Source organism: Cynara cardunculus, assembly GCF_001531365.2.
Source record: "Cynara cardunculus var. scolymus isolate 2C chromosome LG 7, CcrdV1, whole genome shotgun sequence".
In the NCBI taxonomy this organism is placed as follows: Eukaryota; Viridiplantae; Streptophyta; class Magnoliopsida; order Asterales; family Asteraceae; genus Cynara; species Cynara cardunculus.
This window is the reverse complement of record NC_037534.1, coordinates 6,800,698-6,827,705: the sequence shown is the minus strand read 5'-3', so window position 1 is coordinate 6,827,705 and position 27,008 is coordinate 6,800,698. Positions and strand designations below refer to the sequence as shown.

At 35.8% G+C, this 27,008-nt stretch overlaps 2 protein-coding genes across 3 annotated transcripts; both read right to left on the bottom strand.

Annotated features, from left to right (window-relative positions):
• Positions 1-186: 186 nt before the first annotated feature.
• Positions 187-14,052, bottom strand: LOC112515111 (vam6/Vps39-like protein). Its single transcript, XM_025121774.1, has 12 exons — positions 13,617-14,052; positions 13,136-13,347; positions 10,958-11,089; positions 10,712-10,855; positions 9,184-9,296; positions 7,745-8,177; positions 7,176-7,505; positions 6,508-6,729; positions 5,693-5,935; positions 5,116-5,565; positions 4,357-4,455; positions 187-520 (listed from the first exon to the last, which is right to left on the bottom strand). The coding sequence occupies exons 1-12, from the start codon at positions 14,050-14,052 to the stop codon at positions 320-322; spliced, it is 3,015 nt and encodes a 1,004-aa protein (XP_024977542.1). The 3' UTR covers positions 187-319.
• A 2,873-nt stretch (positions 14,053-16,925) lies between these two features.
• Positions 16,926-25,307, bottom strand: LOC112515631 (ADP-ribosylation factor-like protein 2). Of its 2 annotated transcripts, none has more exons than XM_025122535.1 (6): positions 25,208-25,307; positions 21,644-21,753; positions 21,452-21,562; positions 20,323-20,485; positions 18,390-18,470; positions 16,926-17,389 (listed from the first exon to the last, which is right to left on the bottom strand). In XM_025122535.1, the coding sequence occupies exons 2-6, from the start codon at positions 21,706-21,708 to the stop codon at positions 17,252-17,254; spliced, it is 558 nt and encodes a 185-aa protein (XP_024978303.1). In that variant the 5' UTR covers positions 21,709-21,753; positions 25,208-25,307; the 3' UTR covers positions 16,926-17,251. The 2 variants fall into 2 exon arrangements, with proteins under 2 accessions (XP_024978303.1, XP_024978305.1); XM_025122537.1 differs by lacking the exon at positions 25,208-25,307 and adding an exon at positions 23,380-23,497.
• Positions 25,308-27,008: the final 1,701 nt, after the last annotated feature.

The window sequence follows — 27,008 nt, the reverse complement described above, 5'->3', positions numbered from 1 at the left end:
GTTTTGCAAATAGCCAAGAGTTACTGCATTTGAACCTTCGTGGCCACAAGGGAATTTTTATTTTCATTGGATTTGAACCCGAGACCTCCGGATACTTTTGACCTTTGGAATCAAGCTCAAAACAATCAGACACCACCTTTGTGGTTGGTTTGTGTAAATTTTAATGTTTCTATTGGAGATTGTCTTATAATCTGTTCTTTTTTGCTTGTGGGTCTCATTTTTGGAGAAAGTTTCAATAAAAAAATCCACCATTGTTGAGGCTCTTATTTAGGGAAGAAAGAGAACAACAGATCTCATATCGAAAGTGAACTTAATGTGTTTATCGTCTCCTTAGGAACGATCCTTTTCTGGTGGCTTTTGAATTCTGGACGTCTCGGAAGCAAACAAAGTGGACGATGGTGTTTCCGTTCGGATACACTGCAAAAACGCTGGTTCCGATCTTTTTATTGCAAAGCGAGCATACGCTATCGGATGTGATCTTCAGTTCTGCTTTTCTTTGGATATACAGCTCGTTCTTAACCTGTGTATGCATCATGATCCAACACTTGTTTAAAATGCATAATCAAACAACAATTCAGCAAAATTATAGCGGTTACTAGAAAAAAGTATTTAATCCAATTCTAGACCATTAAAATCTTGATCTACTTTAAGATTTCTATTATGAAGTTGATTAAAATCTCGATTTAAATAACATTTTCGGTAATTATATGTTTTCTTATATATATTTTATGAATTGTTTCGTAATCTACACGACATTTTCAATAATTAGTTGCTTGAAAAGCAACATAGAAAACCACAAGGGTGGTGTCTGATTGGTTTGAGCTTGACTCCAAAGGTCAAAAGTACCAGGAGGTCCCAGGTTCAAATCCAAGGAGAAATAAAAATCCCCTTGTGGCCACGGAGGTTCAAATGCGGTGACTTAGGGCTATCTGCAAAACAGGTGGTCGCCCTATGATTAGTCGGCTCGCATAGCGGGTTGGATATCCAGGTTAATAAAAAAAACAAGATAGAAATATTCAAAATCAATATCTTGTAACATTTGCTAATGACCATGAACTTGTGAGTTTCACATCTATATGACTCTTTCACACCAACTAAAAATCTCAATTTTTTTGTTAACCATGGTATCCGTGCCAGCTTATGCAGCTCCTCGACTAATCATAAGGGAATGGAGAACAGTCAGAAAAATCCTAATAACACTATAGACTCGAATCGATAACCTCTAAGGAGGATCTCCGAAAATTTTGTTGTCAATAGAACTAACCACAAAATATACATATGATATCTTGTAACAATAAAACCAAGAACTGAAAATATTTGGTTCGGTTTTAATTTTTTTAAACCATTTTTTAACTTAAAGATGTTATTTTATATTTATATTTTTTAAATTATAACAAACCCAATTATATATCTGGTTCACGGTTCTGTTGAACCCGATCATAATCAAAATGGTTGTGAACCGATTCAGATTTCAGTTTCGGTCCATCCCAGTTCCTATTGACGCACACCCCTAGTTTTTATACAAAAGCTTTAAAGCTTTAATCTCACAACAATTGATAATAAATTTCTCACACACAATAATATTCGAATTTAATTTCTCATACTTGAATATGCTTCAAAACAATAAAACACAAGGAAAGTTGATTCAATTCATAAGATTTAAAGAACCTTATTGTAACATTTTTGTGTTTCCATTTCTATATTATGGTTTTCGCCACTCTGAATGTGATAACCGAAACGCTTATTGTTATCTGTCCGGTTCGATTTTTTCATTTATTTGGTTTTCGGTTGTTTTAATCGACCCTAGCTACAATAACGATCTGTTGACCATGGCCCATGTGTACATTTTTTGTAATCGTTGTTGGCTTGCATGCACCTTAAATAATCCCAAACCTCGAAGATAACGGCCAGGAAAATCCCTAGTGGTCCTGAGGAGACTCGGACCAGCGACCTAGAGTCGCAAGACCCTGTGTTTATTTGCCAGTTGAGATTTGGACCACATTAGAATTGTGTATTGTAAAGAACACTAAATTTTGGCAGCAACAGTTGTTCAGTAGTGAAGAACTCCTAAGTTAGACCATCATCGGTAATCCTAACCACTGTTTTGTTATTTACATTCTAGTCTAACGGTGTGACACCTGGTTTGCCTTTGTAGAGATAGGGTGGATAGGGTCCCAGTTGTTCTTTAAGGGTGCGTTTGGTACGCTGGACAGGGTGGGACAGGACAGGCCAGAACACATTTGTCTTGTGTTTGGTGCGGCCCAATGTGGAACTAAGTGGAACTAACTTGGATAAACCTTGAACACGCGTGTTCCATCCTACCCCCCTGGAACTAAGTGGAACACAACCCTATTTCCCTCTTTACCCTTTTCCCACCCGGCTGCAATATTGAAGAACGACCAACCCTTTTTCATCGCTCCATCGTCTCCATCGATTCCTCCTGTCGACGGCAAGTTTCAATCGACGGCCGGCGAGTTTCAATCGACGGCCTCCATCGCCTCCATCGCGTCTCTTCTCTCCATACCCAGGTACGCAATCGATCTGTGAGTAGTGAACGACATCTCCTTTCGTTCTTGATTCTAGGGTTCTTGTTAATTTCTGTGGGTTTTGATGATGATTAATTTCTTGTTAATTTCTTGTTAATTTCTATTAGCATGTACTTTGCCGATAACCCGATTCAACTACGCCTATGGAATAGCATGAACGCTACTTTGAAGCCAAAATTTGTGGCTACTATCTTAAAAAAGTTAGACATGTGATGTTGGTTGCTAAACATTTGATCTTTTGTGTTTAGGTCTTTTGGTACACAATTGTAAACATTTGATMTTTTGTGTTGAAGTCTTTTGGTACACAATTGTAAACATTTGATCTTTTGTGTTTGTCTGTTGGGAAACATTTCAATTTTTGTTTGTGAATATGATGTTTAAATCTTTTGATTTATTAATGTGAGTTTTTAATTACAATTGATTTTGGAAATTTTTTGATATTTTTAAATAGTATTTGTAAGCATTTATTATATTGATTATTTAGAGAAAAAAACACTAAACAGGTTACTGGGGGTAAATTGGTCATTTTAACCTGTCCTGTCCTATCCTATTATGTCTTACCAAACGCTGAACAGCTGTCCTGTCCTGTCCTGTCCGCGCACCCTAAGGGTGCGTTTGGTATGAGACAAAAAATGACAAAACAACTATTCATCATTTGGTATGATAGAACTAGACTGGATATAACAGATAAAATGACCAATTTATCCCTAATGATTTGTTTATATATTTTGATTAATTTATGTAATTTTTTCCTGTCTGTTCCATATAAAAGTCAAATCAAATGTGGAACAGTGATCCCTGTTCTATTTTGTCTTGTCCAATGTACCAAACACACCCTGAGGACTTGCACGACAGTGGTACATAGTTTTAGTCATATGACACCATGGGTAAATTGGTGGTTTTGGGTAGTTGTTAGGATTTTGCTTGGTGATGTTCTGATTTTTCAGTTTATTTTGTTCTTGTTTTAGCTAGAAGTCAATATTTTCAGGGCATGGTAGTATGGTTGGTTCATAGTAATATTAGAAATGTATTTCAGTATCACATTCTACTTTTTAGGCATTTCCAAGGCTCGACATGACGGTTTTAGGCAATTCCAAAGACATGATCTTAGACACGAGTTCTTGAAGACGCAAGACTAAATAGCCGACTAGGGGTGGAGAGCAAGATGGGAGGAAGGGAGCTGAAGAGGTAGAGAGCAAGGGCTAGGGTTTGATTACTAGAACCATGTAGTTTCCGGACCTTTGTTATGTTTTTCTTGTATTTGCTTTTACTGATATTTTTTTTGATTAACCTGGATATCCAACCCGCTATGCGAGCCGATTAATCCCAGGGCGACCACCTGCTTTGCAGATAGTCCGGAGTCATTGCATTTGAACCTCCTTGGCCACAAGGGGATTTTTATTCCTCCTTGGATTTGAACTTAGGACCTCCTGGTACTTTTGACCTTTGAAGCCAAGCTCAAACCAATCAGCTGTGGTTTGCTTCTACTGATACTGTTTACCTATGATTCGGCTTTTCAAAATTTAGCATACATGCCTTTCTTTTTCACACATTTTCCACAAGTTGGGGATCCACTCTTAAAGGTAGATGTCAGGTCTACGTACATCTTAACACCGACCCCACCTCCGGGTTGGATATACTGCGCTCATTTGGTTTGGTTTATTCTCATTTTTTCCTCACACCATATAAATGGAGCCCCACAAAATGATAAAAATTATTACCAAAATAAACACAACCTAATTTTCACACTATATACAGGGTTCATTTAAAAAAACTTGAAGGTTTTAGAGCATGGGAAAAGTAAACATACCTGGAGGCTCTCACATTGTCTCAGGCTCTTGATCACTGAAAAGTTTCGACATGCTTCACTGGTTTTTCTGAGAAGAGGTCCAAGAAATGGGAGCAAGTTCTGAATATTCAAACAAGAAATAGAAACCCTCAAAAGCCGAAAAACATTAGGCAGAGGACGAGTATATGTAACAAAGTCATCATCATATACAGCAGAATGACCCAAAGACAACCCGGTGACCTGATGAAGTCTAAAAGTTGTGTTGACTCCAAATTTATTCCCAACAGTTACTGATACATGATAGCCTTTAATCTACTTAAGCTAACCACTTCATTCGTCCCACAAAAGTTGCAACTTTTGACAAGATACATATATATATATATATGTGTGTGTATGTAATCAAGTGGTTGTCACCAACATATGACTAGCTATTTTTGGCAAACTAACTTAAAAGCTGGTTGTTGACCACTACTTGTTAGCCAATAGACTAGTCATGTTTGGTAAAACTAGTTAATAAGGTAGACGACAATGTAAAATGACTTAAAGAACATGATGAAAGAGTAATTGGAAAAATATAAGTGGCATAATAGGAACAAAGTGGAAAAAAGCTCTTGGAGCTTGTTGTAACGCTATTTCGAAAAGCTAGCTTATGGCTAACCAAACAGGGGTTTTTCAATAAGCTCAAAAAAATTAGCTTATAAGCTAGCTTATGGTTGCCAAACATGGAAGCGAACTTCTGAAATTTGAAAATGAAGGTAGAAGAGCAAGGGAAGGTGATACCTGTAGCTTGATCTCTCTAGGCAAGAGTCTCAAGGCTTTTGCTCCATGGACCCGGTCCCACCTCTGGATCAGTACATCGAGGACCTCATCAAGCATGATCGTGGAACTTCCTTCCTCAACAGGATCATCCGTTTCAAAATCACTTTTCCCGCTATCAGGAATACTTGTGTTGATTCTGGTACCCTCTGCACCCTCAATTTGTGCGACTTTCTTACCCAAGCCTCTTCCTTTAGTTTTAAGTGTTGACCAACCAGACTTGGAATTGCTACTACTCGATGAAGATGCTAAATTAGTAATTTTCTTTTCAAATGTTTTGGTTGTTTTCCGAGGATTCAAATAGATTTGCAGTAAAATTAGATATATATTGCCCTGAGCTTTTCCATACTGTTGATGAAGTCCTGTGTTGTACACCCGATCACAATAGGATAGTGCCCGTTCAGGAAGATGAAGCTGCAATATGAAGAAAACAAACTCCCATGAAAAGGATTTTGCTGATTCAAGAAACTTATGCTAAAATAAAATGTGTCCCTAGCCTTTGAATCATCATGTTCACAGACTCAATAAACCGGTTCTATACCTTATGAACGTATATGGATAATGCAAGTTCATGCTGGTTCATTTTCCCCAACAAGATTGCTCGCTCTTCATACAAAGCATCAGCTGGGATTCGCTTCAACATAATGTCTGGATTATATTCGGAAATACCCTCTAATGCAGATATGAGTTTTTTCCTAGTTGGGGTGTAAGTTTTTTCATCCCACTTCTTTTGAGCAGTGAGATCAGCATACCAATCAAGCACTTCTGAAAGATAAATTTGCACCTGAAACAGAAAATTACTACTTCATGCACTAAGAACAAGTAAAAAGAGTGGTCCTGTAGATGGGGGTCTAAGGAATTAACCAGAAAACTAGGGAAAAACCTCTATGTTCTGTTCATTTTTCGTTTTTATACGCTGGCATCCTGTGCAGATCCCCCCTTTATGTTTTCAATAGTTCTTCAAATTTTGTATCTGTATTCTCTAAGTTCAAAATACAAAAAGGAAAAAGAAACAGAGTTCTACTGAATTTGTGGTGAAAAAAAGATTACTATGAATGTGGAGTTATTTACAAGTTGAAAGATCTTTCTTGGTCTAGATACCATATTTGCTACAAACATAAAAAAATCATTGTGGTTGGACAAATATTATAAAAGCATTTCACATTATTTCTCAGGTATAATATAAACACTTTCCTACAGCACTTCTTTTCTTAACTTTGTTTTTTTAACATATAAGCAGAAAAGTTTTATAACTTTCTTTCATAAAGTTATAACATATCAGCACAAAAGTAAAAAGTCTTTATAATTTTTTGTTACACCATTCAAATACCTAGTAAAAAAGCATAAGAATGTTACCATTTCGTTCTGCAGATTCTGGGAGATCCCATTTTCATTCATTGAGAGCATCAACTCCAAATATGAGGCCTGCAAGCTTGGAGCGTGCTGTTTTAGGTAAGAATTAACCAAGTCTGCAGGAATATTTCCCGATAGAAAGAGGTCAATAGTTTGTGTTGGACAACTCTCAAGAACAAGCGTTGAGTATTCCAGTACAAGCATAGGGTCACTCCCGCAGAGAGGCTGCACATGAGAACTTATATGTCTCAGATACACATTCTTCTAGATCCAATCTGGTTATCACTTTGCTTATCACCACATCTAAACAAGCTCCAGAGAAATCAAAAACATATTACTTAACAAAGAAAGATGATCATGAAACTTCGAGATTTATCATGATAAACATAAAACGATTACAAAAATTACACCATAATCAAGAAAATTGAACTTCCAAACATCAAATTCCATTTTGTGGGTCATAAAAGAAATTCAAGTATTCCAATGCTGGTCAATTCTACACTTGTCTCCAAGTCCAAAGGTTTGCAGCAGCCATAATTGAAAATTTGAAAAGGGATACAATCGTAAAAGTTAAATACTCTGGGATATTAAGGAAAGCAAAACGTTAGAAACTTCTAAGCATTCAAACTGAAACGAGGGAAAATAATCTTATTATATCTAAAGTAACTTACTTTGAGATAATCAATTATCATCTCAGGCTTGAACTTCTGGGGGAGTACGATTTTTGGTTCATCCGATTTGGCATTCTCCACTAATTGATGAAGAAGTATGAGAGCTTCACGGTGCATTGAGTTGCATTTGTAAAGCTCTAACAAACAAGCATCGTGATTTCCTTTCTGCAAGATCTCCTCACATATTTTCACATCACAATAGTTGAAACCTTTCAGTAAATCTAAAGCACCAGCAGTCTGGCCGGTCAGAAGTAAAGCCTGCAGAAGTGAAGTGTCCAATATTGCTGCCATGTCTCTAGCACCCGAGTCAATAGGGATGTTAAGTCGTCCCTGAAGAACCAAAAGAAACTACAAATTAGAACATACTGCAATCTACCTCTTTATACTGTTTGGTAAGACTGCCTTAAATATCTGAAATGCTAAAGCATTGATTAGGATACAAATAATATGGATCTCTATATCATGGCATAGAACTTATCACATGCATGTGTCATGTGTGTGCATGTAAGAAAAATCAATGTGACTGTATCTGAAACAAAGGTATGTCCGACAGGGAAGATATTTGTTACCTTGCTTGACTTCTTCGATCGGCTGCTTTCTTGAGAAACAAAGGTATGTCCGACAGCATCTGAAACAACCTCCTCTGTGCTCTCGGCAGCTGCCTTTCCAACTATGTTGGATCTTTTCTGCTGCAAGAACTTGATCAGAGCCATTAAAGTATTGTGGCTCATTTTCTTGGAGTCGACAGCTGAACTTCCATCAGATTCCAGTAGCAGACCAGTTGGAGAAGAGTCCATATCCTCGGATGCACAGGACGAGGCTCTTGATAAATATGGCTCCCTATCTATATCAACACTTTTTTCTGGTTCAGCAGCCGGAAACGACTTAGGAAGAACAATAGATGGATATAGAGATAGCACATGAGTTATTTCTACTTGAGAAGCCACAAAGTGCTCCATGGCCTCCTCATAGCTTCCATTCTCGAAGAGATAGTGTGCATATCTGTACAATTGGACAACAAAATATTCTCTTATCTTTGCATATTCTGTGATTATTACATTATTCTCCTCTCTCTGTTGCAAATGAACCTTTCTTTCAGGTTGATCATCATTATGATAAATTTCATAAGTTTGTTTTCTTGAAAGAAAATACCTTATAGAAAGGTGTTATCAGAGGTCAAACAATATAACTTTCAAATTCCAAATCTGTATAAACCATTAACTTTCTGAGGGAAGTTCATGAACACGTAACTTCTAACACAATTGAAAATTTGTTATGTTAAATCCATATAACTTCTAATTTGAAAAGTGATCAATTTGACCTCAAAAATCGAAGTGTACCCCTTAAATTGTTAATGCCATTTTAAGAATTTAACAACGGAAATGTGGCTATGTGACACGTTGGAATCTCCAGAAAATCAAGTCTTCTCTTTAGCAAATATTAACAATTTTGCCCCAGATTTTTGTAAATCTTTGAACCAAACATCAAATTGAAAAGGATTTCAGAGAAATCACTGAACATGTACACCATATAAAAATCAATGCGACTCTAGTTCCTGCACCCAATGTGATACCACTGTTACTACAAGCTATACCTCAGTTTCGTGGTTCTGAAATGTGTATCAGAAGTAACTACTCATAAACCAAGCAACTATTTTGATCCATAACTTAAGGCAACGCGACACTTGCATCCTTAGATTGAATTTCTACTAAATATGAAAAAAAAAATTGAGGACGCTACAAATACAAGTTGAAGTAGGAATGGTATCAAACAAAAACCAAAAAACTTGGATCTCTTCATTGACAAATCTGAATGTCAGAATTTGATCAATACCTTCTATCAGGATTAGGAAAAAAACCATAATCTCACAAAATATAAGGAAATATCTTTATATAATGGCATATTAACATTCAAGAATGTGAATAAAGCAAAACATGAGCATCAAATTTTTAGATACTTTTAGTTTGTCATGATTACCCATAATCAAAAGTATCCAGGTTATAATTACCTAATATGAATTGACTGCTCCTTGGAGGCTCGTAGGCTTGAATCTTCTGGTGGAAGCAACTTACATAATACCAAGGCTTCTTCGAAGTTTCCAGATGCTGTCAGATGTACAATCTGCATTGAACATACAACATCTTGATTCTACGGAAGCAACCAAGCCCTATAAAGAAAGGTTTGCATTTTGTGACCATAGGGGAGGTTTAAAAATTTAGGCTTTATTAACTCCATATTTTAGTTGCTCCTTGAGGGAAGTACAATGAGCATAATTTTTTCCATAGGGATATTAGTTAAGTTTGGGATGAAGATATAGGTATCATAGAGTTAGCAGTCATCATGCACCCAAACCTGAGAATATATTGTACCAGAAGACAGACACATGAAACTTTAGTAGTCTTTTATAATTCATTAGATCGTGAGACTGAAATACATCTGCCTTTATCTTGATTGAGTCTGAGGCTTAAAAAGTATGACACGGTGGTAAAAGTGGTTAAAATTTCAGTAAATAATTAGTCATACAGGCTTGAAGTTAGATTGCTTCAGTAAAAATACATTCGTCTTTCCGTAAATAAATTCAGTTTGTAAAATGACACCTATGTGAAATCCACGAGAACAACTCATAGCTAATAGACACACATATAAAGAACTGAAAGAGTGTGTGGGGTAATTTGTATCTAGTTTGCAGATGTCAACCGGGAAGATTTAAAAATGAAAAAAAGATGAATGCTAATTTCATCATGCTTGCACACACTTCTCCAGATTAGGCATGGGAATAGGCCCTGACCTGTCGGGAACCTGGTCCACCCGCCCTGGTCCCCACGGGGAGGGGGATCCCCGTTTGTCTAAAACCGGGGATGGGGACATATGGTACTCCCCGTCCCGTCCCGCCCCGTCCCGTACACGTTATATATATATATATATATATATATATATATTATTTATTTCAACTAAAGCGGTAGTTCATAATTTCTTATTTCCAAACTAGGTTTATAATCTAAATTGTTTTTTTTTTATGTTAATATGGAATATTTTGGATGTCAAGTCAAAATACAATTACTCGATAAGTTTTGTATATTACTCGATATGATTTTATATTACTCAATATCTTTTGGTACACGTGACTTTAAGTTTTTTTGGATTTAATTGAACTTTTTTGGTTTTAGGTTATTAGTTCTTATATGATGTTGTGGTTTTTTTTGTATTAAATTAAATTCATTTTGGTTTTAGGTTTATTAAAAATGTTTTAGATTTAAACATGTATGGTCTCTCTCATATTTAATTTAAAATAACTTATATAAACGGAAAAAAAAAATCCCCGTTTCCCCGTTGGGGATGGGGATGTGATTATATTCCCCGGCGGGGATGGAGACGGGGACGGGGAAAGAGATAAGTAGTCGGGGACGGGGATTGAGGTCCCCGCCCCATTCCCATGCCTGCTCCAGATCTTCAAGTAAATGGCATATGTAAAATTCAAGCATACACCTTTACATAATATACAAGTATACAACTATTTTGCATAGCAAAAGACAAACCTGTGCACCGAGAGGAACAGGAAACAATCCATATATAGATTTTTCTAGGGCAACGATTATGGCATTACTTCCTTGTTGAATACTGCGTACATTGCGTAGAACAATAGTTTGTATCAACGGGTAAGGGACTCGCAGAGATCGGATCTGTTACTCGAGTGGAGCACAGTGTATAAGTAATAATATCTCAATTGTTTAATATAAATAAGAAAATAGCATTAATTTTGGTGGAGTAGATTGTTAAGACACCTCGATGTGTTTCGGTAAAAGCGCGATAGCGTACGGCTGCCGAATGACAACTGCTGCAGGGGCCTCAGACCAACAAATTCTGCCTTCTGGAAGGAGTTTGCCATTTTGGTCCACAAGCACGCCAATATTATCCTGACAAAAAATGGTGTTGATAGAGATCAGGCAGGTGGCTCTGGAGTTGGAGGCCCAACGTCTAAAATACTATCGAACATGAAGAATAAGATAACTGAGATGAGGGAAATTACTCCCTCTTTACACCCCATCTTTCCCCTATGCTCTTAGATCCAAACTCAGTATTTGCATGCATCATTACTCATAAATCTTGAGAAAAAACGAAAACAATTATGGAGAAGAAAAGGAAAGAATGAGGACTATCGAGTTCATGAGCCACACAGCCAGTGATCAATTTGAACTCTATGGGCAGATATCAGAAGTTTCTATCCACCCACTTCACAGAAGTTCATTGTCATCTAGTCTTGAACTAATACTTCTACAATTTGACTCCACTCATATCTTTGTTATACATTGCAAACTAGCAAAGTACACTAAACAGACTGACAGGCTATCTTCTTTCGAGTTGAGAAGCATGTAGTTCTGAAAGTTATTGGTTCCAGGCTTCCAGCTGGCATTTTGTTTCTAATTGTGAATAGCTTTAGCCTATTTTATGTAGATTTTCAATGATGAAGAGGTGGACAAGAAAAGATAGATGAAAAATCACAGACGATGCAATTACTTACTTGGAGCTGCTCCATTAGGATTGACACCAAAATTCATAAAGGCTCAAAATGCCATAGGAGGTGCTCCCAGGACTGTTCAGCCAGATCTCTCATTGATGCCTATAATTGAAGAGTGTCACATCATCATTTGCTTCACTAAGACATGACCATGATCTTACAACAGCTTCTCCCAGACTAAACCCTTCTTATACCTAAACTAAGTACCCAAACAGAATGAAGAGCCCTTGTCCTTCATTGGAAGTTGAGAAACACGGTAGCTGAAAGTTATTGGTTCCAGATAAATTTCATTTCTAATGATGAACCAATGACTGAAAGTTGACCAACGTTACCTATTTGTGGAGATTAGAATTCAGTGAGTAATGTACTTCGAAATGGAAAGACAAATAAAATCAGACACAACGAAATAATTTTCTTGGAGCTGCTGAATTAAGACTGACAACTCAATTCACAAACCTCATAATGCCCTATGTGGTGCTCTCTTAAACTATTATGTGAGCCACCTAATGGGTACCTCATTGACAGATCTCAAATCATCATTTTTTAGACTAAGACATGATTAAGAACTCACCAACACATGATACACATATATTGCTGCAGAATGGTACACTTCACTTAGGTCCTTGTTCTGAAGGCCACAAGTAAGATAATTAACTACAAACTTAATCATATAAAGAAATCTGAAGTATGTAAGACCCTAATCTTCACTTTACCCAAACACCTCATTTTAGCAGTTACATACAATTGACAAGGCATACCTCTCTATCTGAAAAATACAAAAGCAATATGACATCAATATGAACAGAAAAGCACAGTAAAGATCATCAACTACACTAATCCTAAGCAAAAACAACAAAACCAAAAATTAAGGAAATCAACAGAATTAGCCATTTTGGCCGGACCAATTCATCTCTTAGCCATTCCTCTCCGGGTACTTCAACAAAATTACCTCCTCTGCAAGTAACACATCCTCAACTTGCGGAGCGGCATTTTTCTAAAAAACCTCAAGTAGCGCCACTCTTCTTACCAAACTCAGCTAGTGCCACTTGCGGAGGGGCATCAAAATTGCAGAGGTTCCTTCCCATTTTGGCTCAAGTGTCGCAATTATGGTTCCTCAAGTGCCGTCATTATGATTATTTCCCATTTTTCAAGAAAAGTCAGTACACTCATAGGTCTTGAAAAACTCAAAGACTAACCACTTTTGTTAAAAATACCCCCTCCGCAAGTTGAGGAATGGTTTACTTGTCGAGGTGGTGATTTTATTGAAAAAGTGGGAGAGAAATGGCTTAAGAGGTAAATTTGGTCGGCGAAAATGGCTACTTTTGTTAATTTCCCAATAAAATTAATAGTTGGGTTATGTAACAACTACAGAAAGTTGACAATGTTGGTTCCAGTTTCCAGTCTTCCCCCTCCCCCTTCCCCATACAATGAGAGTATATTTTACCTTCCCCAAAAGAAGTTCTCCAGATGGAAGAGACACCACTAATGGTGGAGCAGTCCTCCCCGATGGGAAGATCTCCGACAGTGCACCATTTGTGGCATTCAATATGGCGTATTCTCTTTTAATTCCCAGACATATATTTTCCCCACACCAAGACATTGACTTGACTGTATCTGGAACACCAAATTCTTTCACCTCCACAAATCCCCGTACTCCTGCAGAAGAAAACAACTTTTGAGGTAAAACCATATTCCAGCATAACATTTGCATTTGCGTTCACATCTGACACCTTATGGATATCAGCTTTACCATCGATATTTAGTTGATGACTTATTTCTCCACACTCTGATAAAAAAAAGGATAAATTGCAACTCTCTGATCTTCTGCAGAGCTATAAATGAAATATTTCTCATATGTCAATCAGACAGTCACATTTCCATGTATTCTCAATTAAAATGTAAACAAAATTTTCAGAGAAATATACCATCATGTCTGAAAATGCAGACTTTCTTTTGCCTAGCAAAGCACAAGAACCCTCTGCGATCATCCCACGAATAGACATTGGCTCCTTTCGCCTTCGAAATCACCGCTGGTGCGTCAAAATTGGGTATCCTATGAAACGCAATCGACTCAGATAGAGAAAGCAGAAGCTCTTTTGATGCCAACACCTCCATTGCCAACAATTGCTTCTTGGAAAATCCATTGATGGTTCGTTCAAGCACGTACAGCTCCTTCTTAAGTTCCAGGGTTTGAGAGAGGCGATCAGAGGACGGATCTCGGTTGCCGGATTCTGAAGCGTAGATTCGTAGAGATCCGTCGCAGCAAGCAACAAGAAGGGTGGAGCCGTAGTGTACGACGGCATTGATCTTCTTAGGACAATCATTGAGCAGTTCGATCGAATCGTATGCAGTATGCACCATGTTTGTGCTCTTCCTTCAAATTCTGGCCTCCAGTGAAAATACCTTAGTCGGTTTATTCGCCAAAACGACATTGTTTCGCATTTACCTCCATAACTACCTGGTCCGATTGTCCATGGCGGTTAACCTCCTCCTTTGAACAATGCATTGGGCTATTGTAATGGCGGACATAGCATATTTGTGCAGGGACGGAGACTATCTTCATAGTTCATATTGAGCCCAAACTTTTTATTAATTTAAATTGAATATTTATTTTTTTCCCATTCAAGCATGCAACATAAAAGGTTTTGTGTAATTTCTTTGAAATATACAAGTGCGGACCACAACAGCATTTGGTTCAAGAAGAAATTTGGTAAAATTAAAATCCATCAGAAGAATTTAATTTGAAAATAACTGGAATGAAATTTGACCACATGTTTGATTGGTAGAAAATGAAATAGAATCTTAATCATGATGGTGGTGCCTGATTGGTTTGATCATGGCTTCAAAGGTTAAGATTACTAGAAGGTCCCAGATTCAAATCCAATGATGAATAAAAATTCCTATGTGACCACGGAGGTTCAAATGCGGTGACTCCGGGCTATCTGCAAAGCAGGTGGTCGTCCTGGGATTAGTCGGCTCGCATAACGGGTTGGATATCCAGGTTACTAAAAAAAATAGAATCTCTCATATCTATATCTATATTATATTATAAAGTATTTAACAAAAACTCTTAAAACCCACATTTTATGTATAAAGTATTGTTTATTAATGCATGTTACTTAAAACTCAAGATTACAAGTAGATTGTGCGTAAGTACAACTTATTAAAACTTTATATCTGAATTCGTGTAATTAACTGCAGATAAACATAATCAAATACATGATAAATATCTTATTTTAAATATAAAAAATTTGAAATATAATTAGRATAATGATTGAGTTCTAACGGAATACTTAATTATTATCTTTATAAAATGTTATATTATTAAACCAAAAATAAATTATTTCATTATTAAACTTAAATTAAATTATAATAAAAAAATAAATTAAAAAAATTACATAAAAAATGAGAACTTTTAAATRRTTGATTTGATATTAACATTGATATATATTTTTTCAAAATTTTATGATATCTTCAAATATATATTTTATTCAAAAATAAAATCATTATTGTTTTCTTAAAAACACATAATTTATACTATATTATAAAACATTTGACAAAAACTCTTAAAAACTACTTTTTTATGTTTAAAGTATTGTTTATTAATGCATATTACTTAAAACTCAAGATTGCAAGTAGATTGTGCATAAATACAACTTATTAAAGTTTCATATCTGAATTCATGTGATGTAACTAACTGCAGATAAACATAATCAAATACATGATAAAGATCTCATTTTAAATATAAAAAATCTAAAATATAATTAGGATAATCATGGAATTCTAACAGAATACTTAATTATTATATTTATAAAATGTTATATTATTAAACCAAAAATAAATTATTTCGTTATTAAACTTAAATTAAATTATAATAAAAAAATAAATTAAAAAAATTACATAAAAAATGAGAACTTTTAAATGATTGATTTGATATTAACATTGATATATATTTTTTTTCAATTTTTTATGATATTTTCAAATTTATATTTTATTAAAAAATATAATCATTATTGTTTTATTAAAACACATAAAATCGTATTATAGCATCGACAGAGACAAATAACAAAATAGAATATTAAAATCGAGATGTGTCTCGCTGCATTGCACGAGTACTCTTCCAGTTAGTTAATTATTAGCTAAAATACATTAAAAATACGTATTTTGTTTTACAAATTACACTATTAAAAAGGTCTCATCTATACCTTAGAAACAAGCCCAATATTTAGTATCTTAAAAATTAATTATATTTTTAATGTTAACACAAATAAAAGATAACATATTTTTAATGTTAACTGTATTCATGCACGGTAAATACAATATTTAATCTCTATTAAATATATATGTATGGTAAATACAGTATTTAATCTCTATTAAATACACATTTTTAATGTTAATTGCATTCATGTATGCATTCGCCATTGGATTGGTGAAGACTTTTTGAATGATTTTGTCACTTGTTCTGTAAGAGACGAGCGTGCTTGCCTTGGCCATGAACGAAAACATACTCTACCGCTTCAAAAAGATGGAAGTCCCGTAGGGAACGATTGTAACCAGTAGCTTATATCTCGTTTTTTTTATGAAACTGTATTTTAGCTCTACTTTTATTTTAGTATATATCAATATGAAAATATTTTTGTGACACCATGCCCAAAAATTGTTAGAACCGCCTCTCTCAGTACAACTCATTGAGTCATGGTTCTGTGACAAGAGTTTGAATATTTTGGTAATGACAAAAATACCCCAAAACTCGAACAAGGTTATACGAGAAAACAAGTACAAAGGTGAAATGACATAAATACCCTCAAGATTGTAGCATGAATACCGAAACACAAGTAGGGTCATAACAAAAAGGAATAAATATGACGTACGTCGTACGTTAAGTTCTTTAAAAATGGTTTTGTAAGTTTCGAGCCTAGGGAACAACTTTACACTTTGGTACAATCGGGCATGAGGCCTCCTTTCACGTTCCCGACCGTTCCAAATACAAGTTTTTGAATATGGTCACAAAAAATTATCAATTAGTTCTTCATATTTTATATCTATCTTAAACTGGATATCCAACCCGCTATGCGAGTTGACTAATCTCAAGACAACCACCTGTTTTGGGGTAGCCCAGAGTCACCGCATTTGAATCTCCATAGTCCATGGTCACAAGAGGATTTTTATTTCTATTTGAACATGAGAACTCTAGACACTTGTGACCTTTGGAACCCAAGATCAAACCAATCAGGCACCACCGAATCATATGCAATATTTATAAATAAATCTTTTGGGATTTCTACATGCAATCTGCATCACATAACATGCAATATTTGTAATACTTTATCCATCCAAAATAAATATCCATAATAAAAATGGGCGCTTATTTTAGGGGCTAATTCATATAGAAATATGGAGGGAATAAAATTTTGGAATCTCAACATGAAGTTCTCCATATTTCCTGATCACAGAAGTTGCAGTGATGTCTACAGATCTTGACATACCCATAATACGCTATATCAAAATTCGATCGCAAACTCTTCTTCGCGGCCATTGGTAGATAACGAGATGTGGCCAACTAATCAAGAACGTAAATACGTGAAGCAATGTCTTGAACTAACCAATTGAATCCCTCTAGCAACCCGTCTCCGGTGTATGCACTGCAACCTACAATCCTCCAATGGCGGGTGTTATCCATCGCGTCCAGGTTCAGTACCTTAAAAGTCATCATAGACGAACATCAAGCAAATTAAATGGGAATTAATAATCTTTCTTTCAAGAGAGTGAAGTCATTATAACACTTTTTTGCGGTCACCCGAATCGTTCATTAAACAAGAACTTTTTTGGGGGGAGGGTCATACATTTATTGCGGTTTAAAACATGCATTTTTTATGTTGTTGCATAATTTTGGTGCACCGAGTGTGCATTTGGTACCAGAGACAGAGAGGGTGCGTTTGGTATGCAGACAAGCGAGACAAATGTTCAGTGTTTAGTAAGACAGAACTGGACAAAAAAGAACACATAAAATGAGCAATTTACCCCTACTGTGTTGTTTATATCTTTTATATATTTTGAGGACAGTAAAGTAAAAGTTTAAAGATCATAAAATATGATAAATAAAATTTAAAGAATGAACAAAATGTAAAGAAGGGGGAGGGACGTATTTGATGTTTTAGATGAGAATTCATGTTTTATTTTAAGGTTATATTGGTAAAATATAGGTTTGTTCTACCTTGTTCCATTAGATGGGGTGGAACACAGTCGTTTCACTTTGTTCCACATAAAAGTTCTGCCAAGCATGGAACAGTGATCCCTTTTCTGTTATGTCCCAGTCCAGTGTACCAAACACACCCAGACGGGACAAACAAAGACTTGTCCACACTTGGCTGATACATTACATTGAGACCGGACATGACTCGGTGGGACCAAAATTGGTGGAACAAAAAATTAGGGAGAAGAGACAAGCCGGGTAAATTACTAAAATACCCATGTCAAATTAAAATCCTAAAACTTGCCATAATTCTTTCACCCGCCTCCCTCCCTCTCGCTCATCCGGTCCTATCCGCATACCAAACATACACCGGTGGTTTATTTGTTTTTTTTTCTCTTCTTTAATCATTCCAGAATAACTAGAAATCCCTACAAATTTGTAAGAAAGTTTGTATCGATATAGAAAGTGGATAATTGGGTGCATCTTTTAGCAACAAAACACTTACTTTAGCTATTTCATCAGGTGAAAGAGCCCCCTGTATATCCTGCTTGTTAGCAAAAACGAGTAATGAAGCTCCTGATAGCCTCTGCATCAACATTACAAGAAAAAAAATGTATGAGTAGACGTTCTAAGGATACATCAAGGATCGTTTTTAACAATATTCTACAAAAACTGTTACACGAGGTGTTTAGGTTTTGGGCAAAATGCAATGAAGTTTGCCTTGGTTCCTAACTTTAGTGTAACAAAGAAACTTTTTCTCGAACGAGGTTCAAAATTTCCTATTTTTTTACCCATTTTCACCGAAAACCTTGTTGATCTTGTAGCATTTGATGACATGGATATCAAGTTCATCGTCCATTTCACCATAAACCCTTTCGTAAACCTTTCATAAACGGGTATCCACGTCGTCAAATGTTACAAGATTAGCAGGTTACTTGTCAAATGTGGAAATGGTCCAAGTGATCCCAGGTACCCATGTATTCCTATACTTACCGGAAATGCCATAAGGCGAAATGGGTACATGATAAAAAAATGAAATTTTATTAAATCAATTGAGAAAAAGATCTTTGTTACATTAAATAGAAACTAAATCAAACTTCGTTGCATTTTGATTCATTTTTCCCTTTAGGTTTTGCTTGACAATATACCGTGCCTTTGAAATTGACAGATTCAAGGGCTGTAAGGACAAAATATTCCCGTCTTCCGAGGTCGTATTATGGAGTCAAATGCACTAAAATTTACCTCTAAGACCAGAATTCTTTAAATTTAAAGATGTAACATATACAGTAATAAAGCAAACTCTATAGTGGATGCTACACATAAAAGGCCGGTGCAATGTTTGTCCTAAAAATTTAAGTTGAAAATTAGTCTACTTGACCTTAACGGTCAAATTACCTCCTTCAAACACAAGGAGTAGAAGATTTTAGATCTACGTTTTTATTAAAGATGAAAAATGGTAACCTCTTAAGATGGTTACAAACTCGCAACTTTGACCAATAAATGAACTTGTCGAGAACCCGAGATAAATGCAGTAAAGCGTTGCTAGAACACACACAAGGACCATGTCAATGAAGAAGAAAATAGTCCATTTTGATTCATGGTTGCTTGCAAATATGTTCAATGCAGTAAAGGGCATGTACTTGACCCTAACAAGTTAATCAATTCATTATGTCGAGTTACATCATATGAAACCAAACCAAACCAGTATATTCCACCCAGAGGTAGTGTCGTCGGGCCGGGTGGGGGGACGTAGACTTTACCTCTGTCCCAATAGATAGATAGGTTGTGTCCAGAAGGTCCGTAGCTTGCAAGGAAGGTTTAGTAAAAGATATAGAAAGCACAATACAAGCCAGTATGACATGATACGGATGTAGTTAAATACACAAGTCCATTTTCTATGTATTATTAGTGTTCTGTGGCGTTGTGGTGGGGGCACTCCAGAGGGTAGCGAGTACCGATCTTTTTGGTGTTCAATGGTTTAATGTATAATGATGCATATCCAAGGAGTACCTTACTTATAGGAATCATAGCATACTTCATTTGTGTGAAAGTTTCTTAACACCCACAACGGAAAGAAGATAAGCCTTTAACATGCCTACTTGCTTACTATTTCAATGTTTCTCTGAAACAAATATAGTTCAGAGAAAGTAGTTGGAAAAATAGATAAAAACATTTATATACTTCACACATGAGCAAAAAAATTACCAATCATATAACTCTCATAATCATGTTTATTACACAGTTTTAGTCTATTTTAATCAAATTACCTAACATACATCATCAAAATAATGTTTGAGACAATGAGCAGGATTACACATTCCAAAGAAATGGCATCAGAACCACTTAGGATTAAGGGCCCCTGAAGGCTCAAGAACCTTATGCACAAACATTCAATTCATAATACAAAGTTATGCAACAAGAGTCAAAGTGAAAGTTACCTCTTCCTTTAATAGATTATCCAGCTCAAATTTACAGTCATCCAGCCTTCTAAGATCCGAACTGTCGACAACCCACACCAATCCATCAGTTTGCTCAAAGTAGTTTCTCCAGTATGATCGTATAGTCTTTTGACCCCCAACATCCCATATGTTAAGGGTGTATCTGCCATTAACTTTCAGTTATGACTAAAACCAAGTCTTACAGTTGCACGAAAGAAGCTAATGATCAGGAATGAGTGACTAGTAAATATGAACCAGTGTAGTTGTTACTTAATGTCGAGTACACAATCACTCATTTAAGTATTCTGACAAGAGTACAAATACATTTGCCCAAACCTGAGCATTTCTAACCATTTCACTTGTTACTCCATTTCAGGACGGACAACATCCTAACAAAAATAAAACACAATAGCAATCGAGGTGGTAGTGAATAATGAAAGAAACACTGGATATCGTTAGCAAAAAGCAGCAAGAAAGACCACTTTAATCAATTAACTTAGCATCGTGTCACCATTTTCTGTCTTGTACAATATGATTCTTTTGAACACTGGACCAATTTGAATAAAATAGAAATGGATTTGGCATCAATTGGATGATTACAGTAGGTTTTCTAGTTTTCGAGAGGCTAGATCTCTCCCAAAGCTTTAGCCCAAAACAGAATCAACAAACTGATCGATCCCCTTCTAACCCCCCGCTCCCTTTATTCATACTACCTAAAGCATGGATCAATGCATTAGACACTTGTACCATAACCTACTCTATTTGACTTATTTACTAAAATACTCGGCCCGGGGTAAAAAACAAAAGGGTATTGTAAACCCTGAACAGAGCCCATCATGATGCGAAAGAGTGAATTTGTTTTCTAACCAGCAATTGCAATTTCTTTGCAACCTAACCATTTTATACATGCTAAAATGCAAAAATAACTTTAAAGTATAAGGGGTTGGCGACCTTTGCAATTCTCGATGGTTTCATGCTTAAGTGTTTTTTTTACATTTTATACAATAACAATGGTCAGTTTGTAAAGATTGCAGAAAAGCCATGAGCAAATGAAAAAACATGCAAAATAGCAGCAATCACAATATCAAAATCTAAATGTTTGTATTTGTGTGCAAGAGAGAGTACATACTTATCATAGGTCATGGTTTTGATGTTAAAGCCAAGAGTAGGACTGATAATGCTGGTGTCTTCACCATTGATTTTCAACACTATTGTTGTCTTTCCCGAATTGTCAAGTCCCCTGTTGATTGAACATTAAATTATACGGACACAAATAAACACACACATATATAACTATATAACAAGCAAAACAATTACTTACACCATAAGAATGCGCATTTCTTTTTCTTTACGCTTGATCTTCCGAATGATGCTGAGGAGCCCCATCTCCGGCGAACAACCCTCACAGGAAAGGATCGAAGGTATAGGTTTCTGAATATGATTCCAACAATTTCAAATCAATAGCTATAAATGGTTTGGATTTTAGTTTAGGGGATTTTTACCATTTTTGTGATTAAGCAATGACTAGAAAAGAGGCTCCGACCGAGAAAGAGGCTCTACCGAAAATGATTGTTTACCAAGTGTTTTAAAAGGATAGCCTTGTAATAATTACCATTACAACCCTATGTTTGATTAACTGTCGAATGATATATGACTGAATACCACACATAATTAATGGCACATATACCTCACCTTTGTTAAAGTAAAACGCTGAAAACATTGATGGTTTTAGGAAGATGAGCATTAACAAGAATAACGAACAAAATTATGGTGAAGATGGTCAAAGCGCTAGCAAATAAGTGGTATGATTTCATTTTGAAGGAACAATTTCATTTCCCGTCAGTCCAAATACTTATATTCAAATTCCACATGTTCTGTAAATGGTTGTTTTGAGCTTCTCTACAGCTGTGTCATACAAGTGTTAAGCTTCAGCATAATCAATGATTATATCAGCATAAGTAATTATTACATGCAATATTCAGTATGTTTACCCGATAATCAACATTTTTAAGAAGTAAAAAGTTGGCTTTCTAATCAGGCAATTGTAATAGGCATCAATAATGATCATACTCCTTGGAAATGGCTATATATCTGCTGTCGTGTTGTGAACTATCTGATTTTATGGCATGTTCTAAGTGGTGGAAAAAATCAGAAATCTTTCAGTTTATTGGCTGAACCAGAGGCTACAATATCATATATTCCTACATACATACATTGGGGATGAAAATGGCACCCGACTTCGACCAACAGAACCACTAAAAACCACAGGTAAGGAGAAGGTCAAGCCATTGAAGCTGAAATCTTTCTCAATGGTTATGACCAGAGCTGGCTAGTGTTGATGGGAATTAGTGCTTAAGGTTGGATTGTATGTCTTCACTCGGACTATAACCATCATCACCTTCTGTTGAAGTTGAGAAAAAGGACAAGAAACACAATTGATGCCTCACCCAAATTAACTGATGTTTCGTTATCGTTTTACAAATTTAAACATTGTAGAAACTAGAAGATTGACTTCTAAAACAGATAACAGAAACTAACTGCTTTTCATTGTCCTACTTTAATTCAGCAACCCATCCCACGGTTTCCTGATAAATTCTAAGGTTACAATCTGACAAGTTCACTAGCCTATTCACAAGGGAGGAGCCGGAAAAACTGATCCTAATCCGCATTCCAGGGTCTAAGGGAAGATCTGCTAAGTTGATTTCCACACAATTTTGTTTAGGATTATCAACATTAGTTGGCTCCGACGAATCAACAATTAATTTTCTATCTGTTAAAAACTATCCATGGTTGTTAAATAACCGAAACAATTTGCAAAGACTAGCAATTGTCAAATATCCTACAATGTTAAGTAAAGTGTCAATTATCCTAACAATTTCAAGAAAAGAGTTGATGTCTGCCAAGTAATTAAACTGTTAACAATTAACTCAAAAATCATGTATTTGTTTGAGGACTACCAAGTAATTAAATAGTTAACACTTCCAAGTTTCATCAACACTTAACAGTTAACCCAAATAATCAATAATCATGGATCCCTGCCAAGTAATTAAACAATACTAGCAAAGTTCTTGACGATCTGGAAATGTGGAATCTGAATTCTTGATGTCAAAGTTCCCAAAACCAATTTAAATATGTAGTGCGTTGTGGAAGATTAGAGGATGGAAAATTTGAATCTACCAATCATTCAACAAAAGCATCAAATATCAATCAGTCTCATTCGATTAAAAGATCGATTTTTATGAAGTAATTCTAAACCCTAGAATTATCTAATGTCAACTTACCGATCGGTGGTCGAGAACTCACGATACACCAGCAAAGGAACAAAGGTGATACTCGTAAGAGAGGCAGGAGGGCAACAGTCGAGACTCGAGACTCGAGAAGGGGGGAAGAATGAACATTGGATCAAGGGGTTGTTTGGCAGATGTTGAATAATTTGGTGCAGAATGAATAAGTGGTCAGAATGATTAAGAGACTATATGATTTAGTGCAGAACGAAAATGACTGTTTGGTAAATGTTCTGAAATAATCGCCTGAATGATTGAAAATGACCATTTTAACCCTTTGTATGATTTAGTACTTAAAATATAATTGTTTGGTAAGTTTTTTGAATCAAACAATTATCATGCAAATATATAACCTTACAAATATTAATTACAAAAATACAATAAGTGCATACATATATAATTTTATTTTCATTCTACATGGAGTATAATGTTTGAAAGATCATTCTCTTTGGTCTTCTTATTACTGTTCTCCCTAGAGTATATATAGGATAATAGAAATAGCAATCAACCATTTACAATTTCATGTCTTCAGAAATCCCAGAGCCAATTTCACAACCTCGTGGTCTCTTTTGACTTACCAAACTACTACAAGGGTTGTACAAAAGCAAATTGCCAGGATCTCCTATTCCATTGCTTCTTACAGTCTAAAATGTGCAGCTAGAATTCAACAATTTTGAACATAGACAACCAACAAGGCCGAATCCACATTAGAGAGAGACACATAAGCAAATGGGAATTGAAGATTCAATTATAATGAAATTATATAACATAGAAAAAATAGGCTTCAAATCTTATAACCAAAAGAAAACAACCCCATTTGCACATAAAAGTGTGATCATACTCATGCCCCAATTGAAGAAGATACATGTCAACCAAAGAGTCAAATTTTGTTTTTGTATATATAACATATATTGTAAAACACTTGATCATCATAGGTTGACTATTACAAAGTTTCTCATAGGCCAGTATAGTGCGAAAGAGGGGTATAGCGTATGTTAGGACAGACTCTATATGGTAAGTGTAATGTTCATGATCTACTTTCCACATTTAATCTAGGTAGTTGAGCACTATGTGAAATTGTAAATGTTTGCTTTCCACTATGTTGATGATATTTGTTTTCAAATTATGTGCAGGTGGCAACCAAACTGTTTCAACCAACTCCATTTGATGTGATGCATATGCAAGCACACACATAACAACATACTTCTGGTTCCTCTAAAAAACCTTAGCTTTACAACCCCAACCAACACACATCAGCATTGGAACAAACAACAACAATAGACCAGTAGCAAACACCATATGAGCAAGCCAAGATGTTATACAATAGTTCTTTAGCATTTCATCGACTAGGTAGTAGACCAACTTAGAAGTAAAAAATTTATGAAAAGAATACCAAGGATGTTGTATTTACAAGTTAAGTTTAGGAACCAAGAAATCAAGAAGACATAGAAGAAGAGGTCCTCAACGAGAAAACTGATTATATTGCATATAAAATTATAGAGCATATACAATATGTCCTGAACAGGAAAGGGGATCAAGTGGTATGAGATACCAATAAGAAATTAATAGGGCATGGAAGAAAAAATTTAACAGGGTTTTACCTTTTCCGCTTATGGTGGAGAGAGGCCGAGAGGATGGTGCACCATACCAGTAGATGGTCCGGCGATACGAGGGCAAAGGAACGATAAGGAAAAGGGAAGGGATCTGAATTGTATGGGGAAGGATGGATGATTGAGCTGAGCGAATCAGATATATTTTATCATTCAGAGAATCTGCCAAACATGTGTTAGATCTGACTGAATCAGGCATTTACCAAACTGAATGATTTAGCGCAGAATAGTTAAGAGGTCAGAATGGTTAAGAGGGTCAAAATGGTTAAGTGCTGAATGAAATAATGTTGTTTGGTAACTGTTCTCTGAATAACAACAAATTACCATTTTAACCCTCTACCTATTTGCAACTGATTCTGCTTTGCTTTCGATTAGTTTCTGCTAGACAACAAGTATCTATATAAATTGGACATCTATTTTGGTTGATGATATCTTGCTAGTAAGAAAGAATGGCATCCAACCTTTACCACTTATCATTATCACTTGATCAAGAAGTTCATCAATGAAGCATCATAGACAGAAACAAGTCACTGTTTCCTAAAATCATGTATCCAGATAGACAGAAACCAACATGATTAATTAAGAAATAGTACCCAGATTAACCTGCTTATGCTTAAATAGTCTCTGCCTCAACAATTATACAACATGATTAACCTGCTTATGTTTAAAAACAGTACCATGGGCTCAAAGCCACTGTTTCAAGAAACCTCATCGTGTGATTGCAAGGTTTAAACATAAAATTGAAGGAGGCGGTAGAGGAAGCAGATGTAGGGAAGCAAGGAGATCGATTTTAGGAAAATACCTTAAGAACGGTGACCGTGGAAGCAGATGAAGGGGAAGTAGGCGACTGTGGGATTATCGCTATAGGGGCGGCGACCGGAGACAGGCGAACGACGATGGAGGGAAGGCGATACATGGGATGCGATGTGAAGAAGAGCGGCTGGAAGAGAGGGTAATTTTGAAACAATAGGGAGATGCAGAGATGGTGGAGGCGACAACCGGCAACGGAGGAGACAGAGACGGTGGAGACGACGGGCGATGGAGACGGTGGAGGTGACCGGAGACGGTGGAGAAGACAACCGGCGTGTCTGTGGAATGCGACGTGAAGGCGACGTGAACTCGGTGAAGGCGACGGCTGGAAGGAGAGGAGATGGGAAGGGTAATCTTGGAAAAATAAGCCTCTGAACCATTAGGCAATCTATTAGATGCAAAATGGTTAAAGATAATTATCACCGTTAAAGAGGTTTTATTTTTTTTGCCAAACAGCCTCTGCCTCTTACCGATTAAGAGGCGAACAAACAGCCTCTAAGGTAAAGTTTACATATTACACCCTTGTACTTACAGATAGAGTTCATATTAATGGGGCCTTAACCTGTTAACCGGTCCTTTTTAAACTAAAATAAAAATTAGGATTTTTTTAACTGGAACAATTCGACCGGTGGTTCTAATCCATCACTTTGAATTTTATATATATATAAAAAGAGGGGGTGGGTTATTATAAAACCATTTACATTTGTATAACCAATACAATTCAATCTTAACCGTTCATTTAATTTGATTAATATGTGATTTTATAAAAGTTTTGATTGTTTTTTAATATAAAGTATTGATCATAATTAATAAATCATATTCATCTTCTATAAATATTCAAATCATAATAAATGATCTCCCGTCATTTCTATAAATATCTCAATTGATTAGGTTGCATTGGTTGTACAAATGGACATGGTTGTATTTGAAATATACCCTACATACATATATATATATATATATATATATATATATATATATA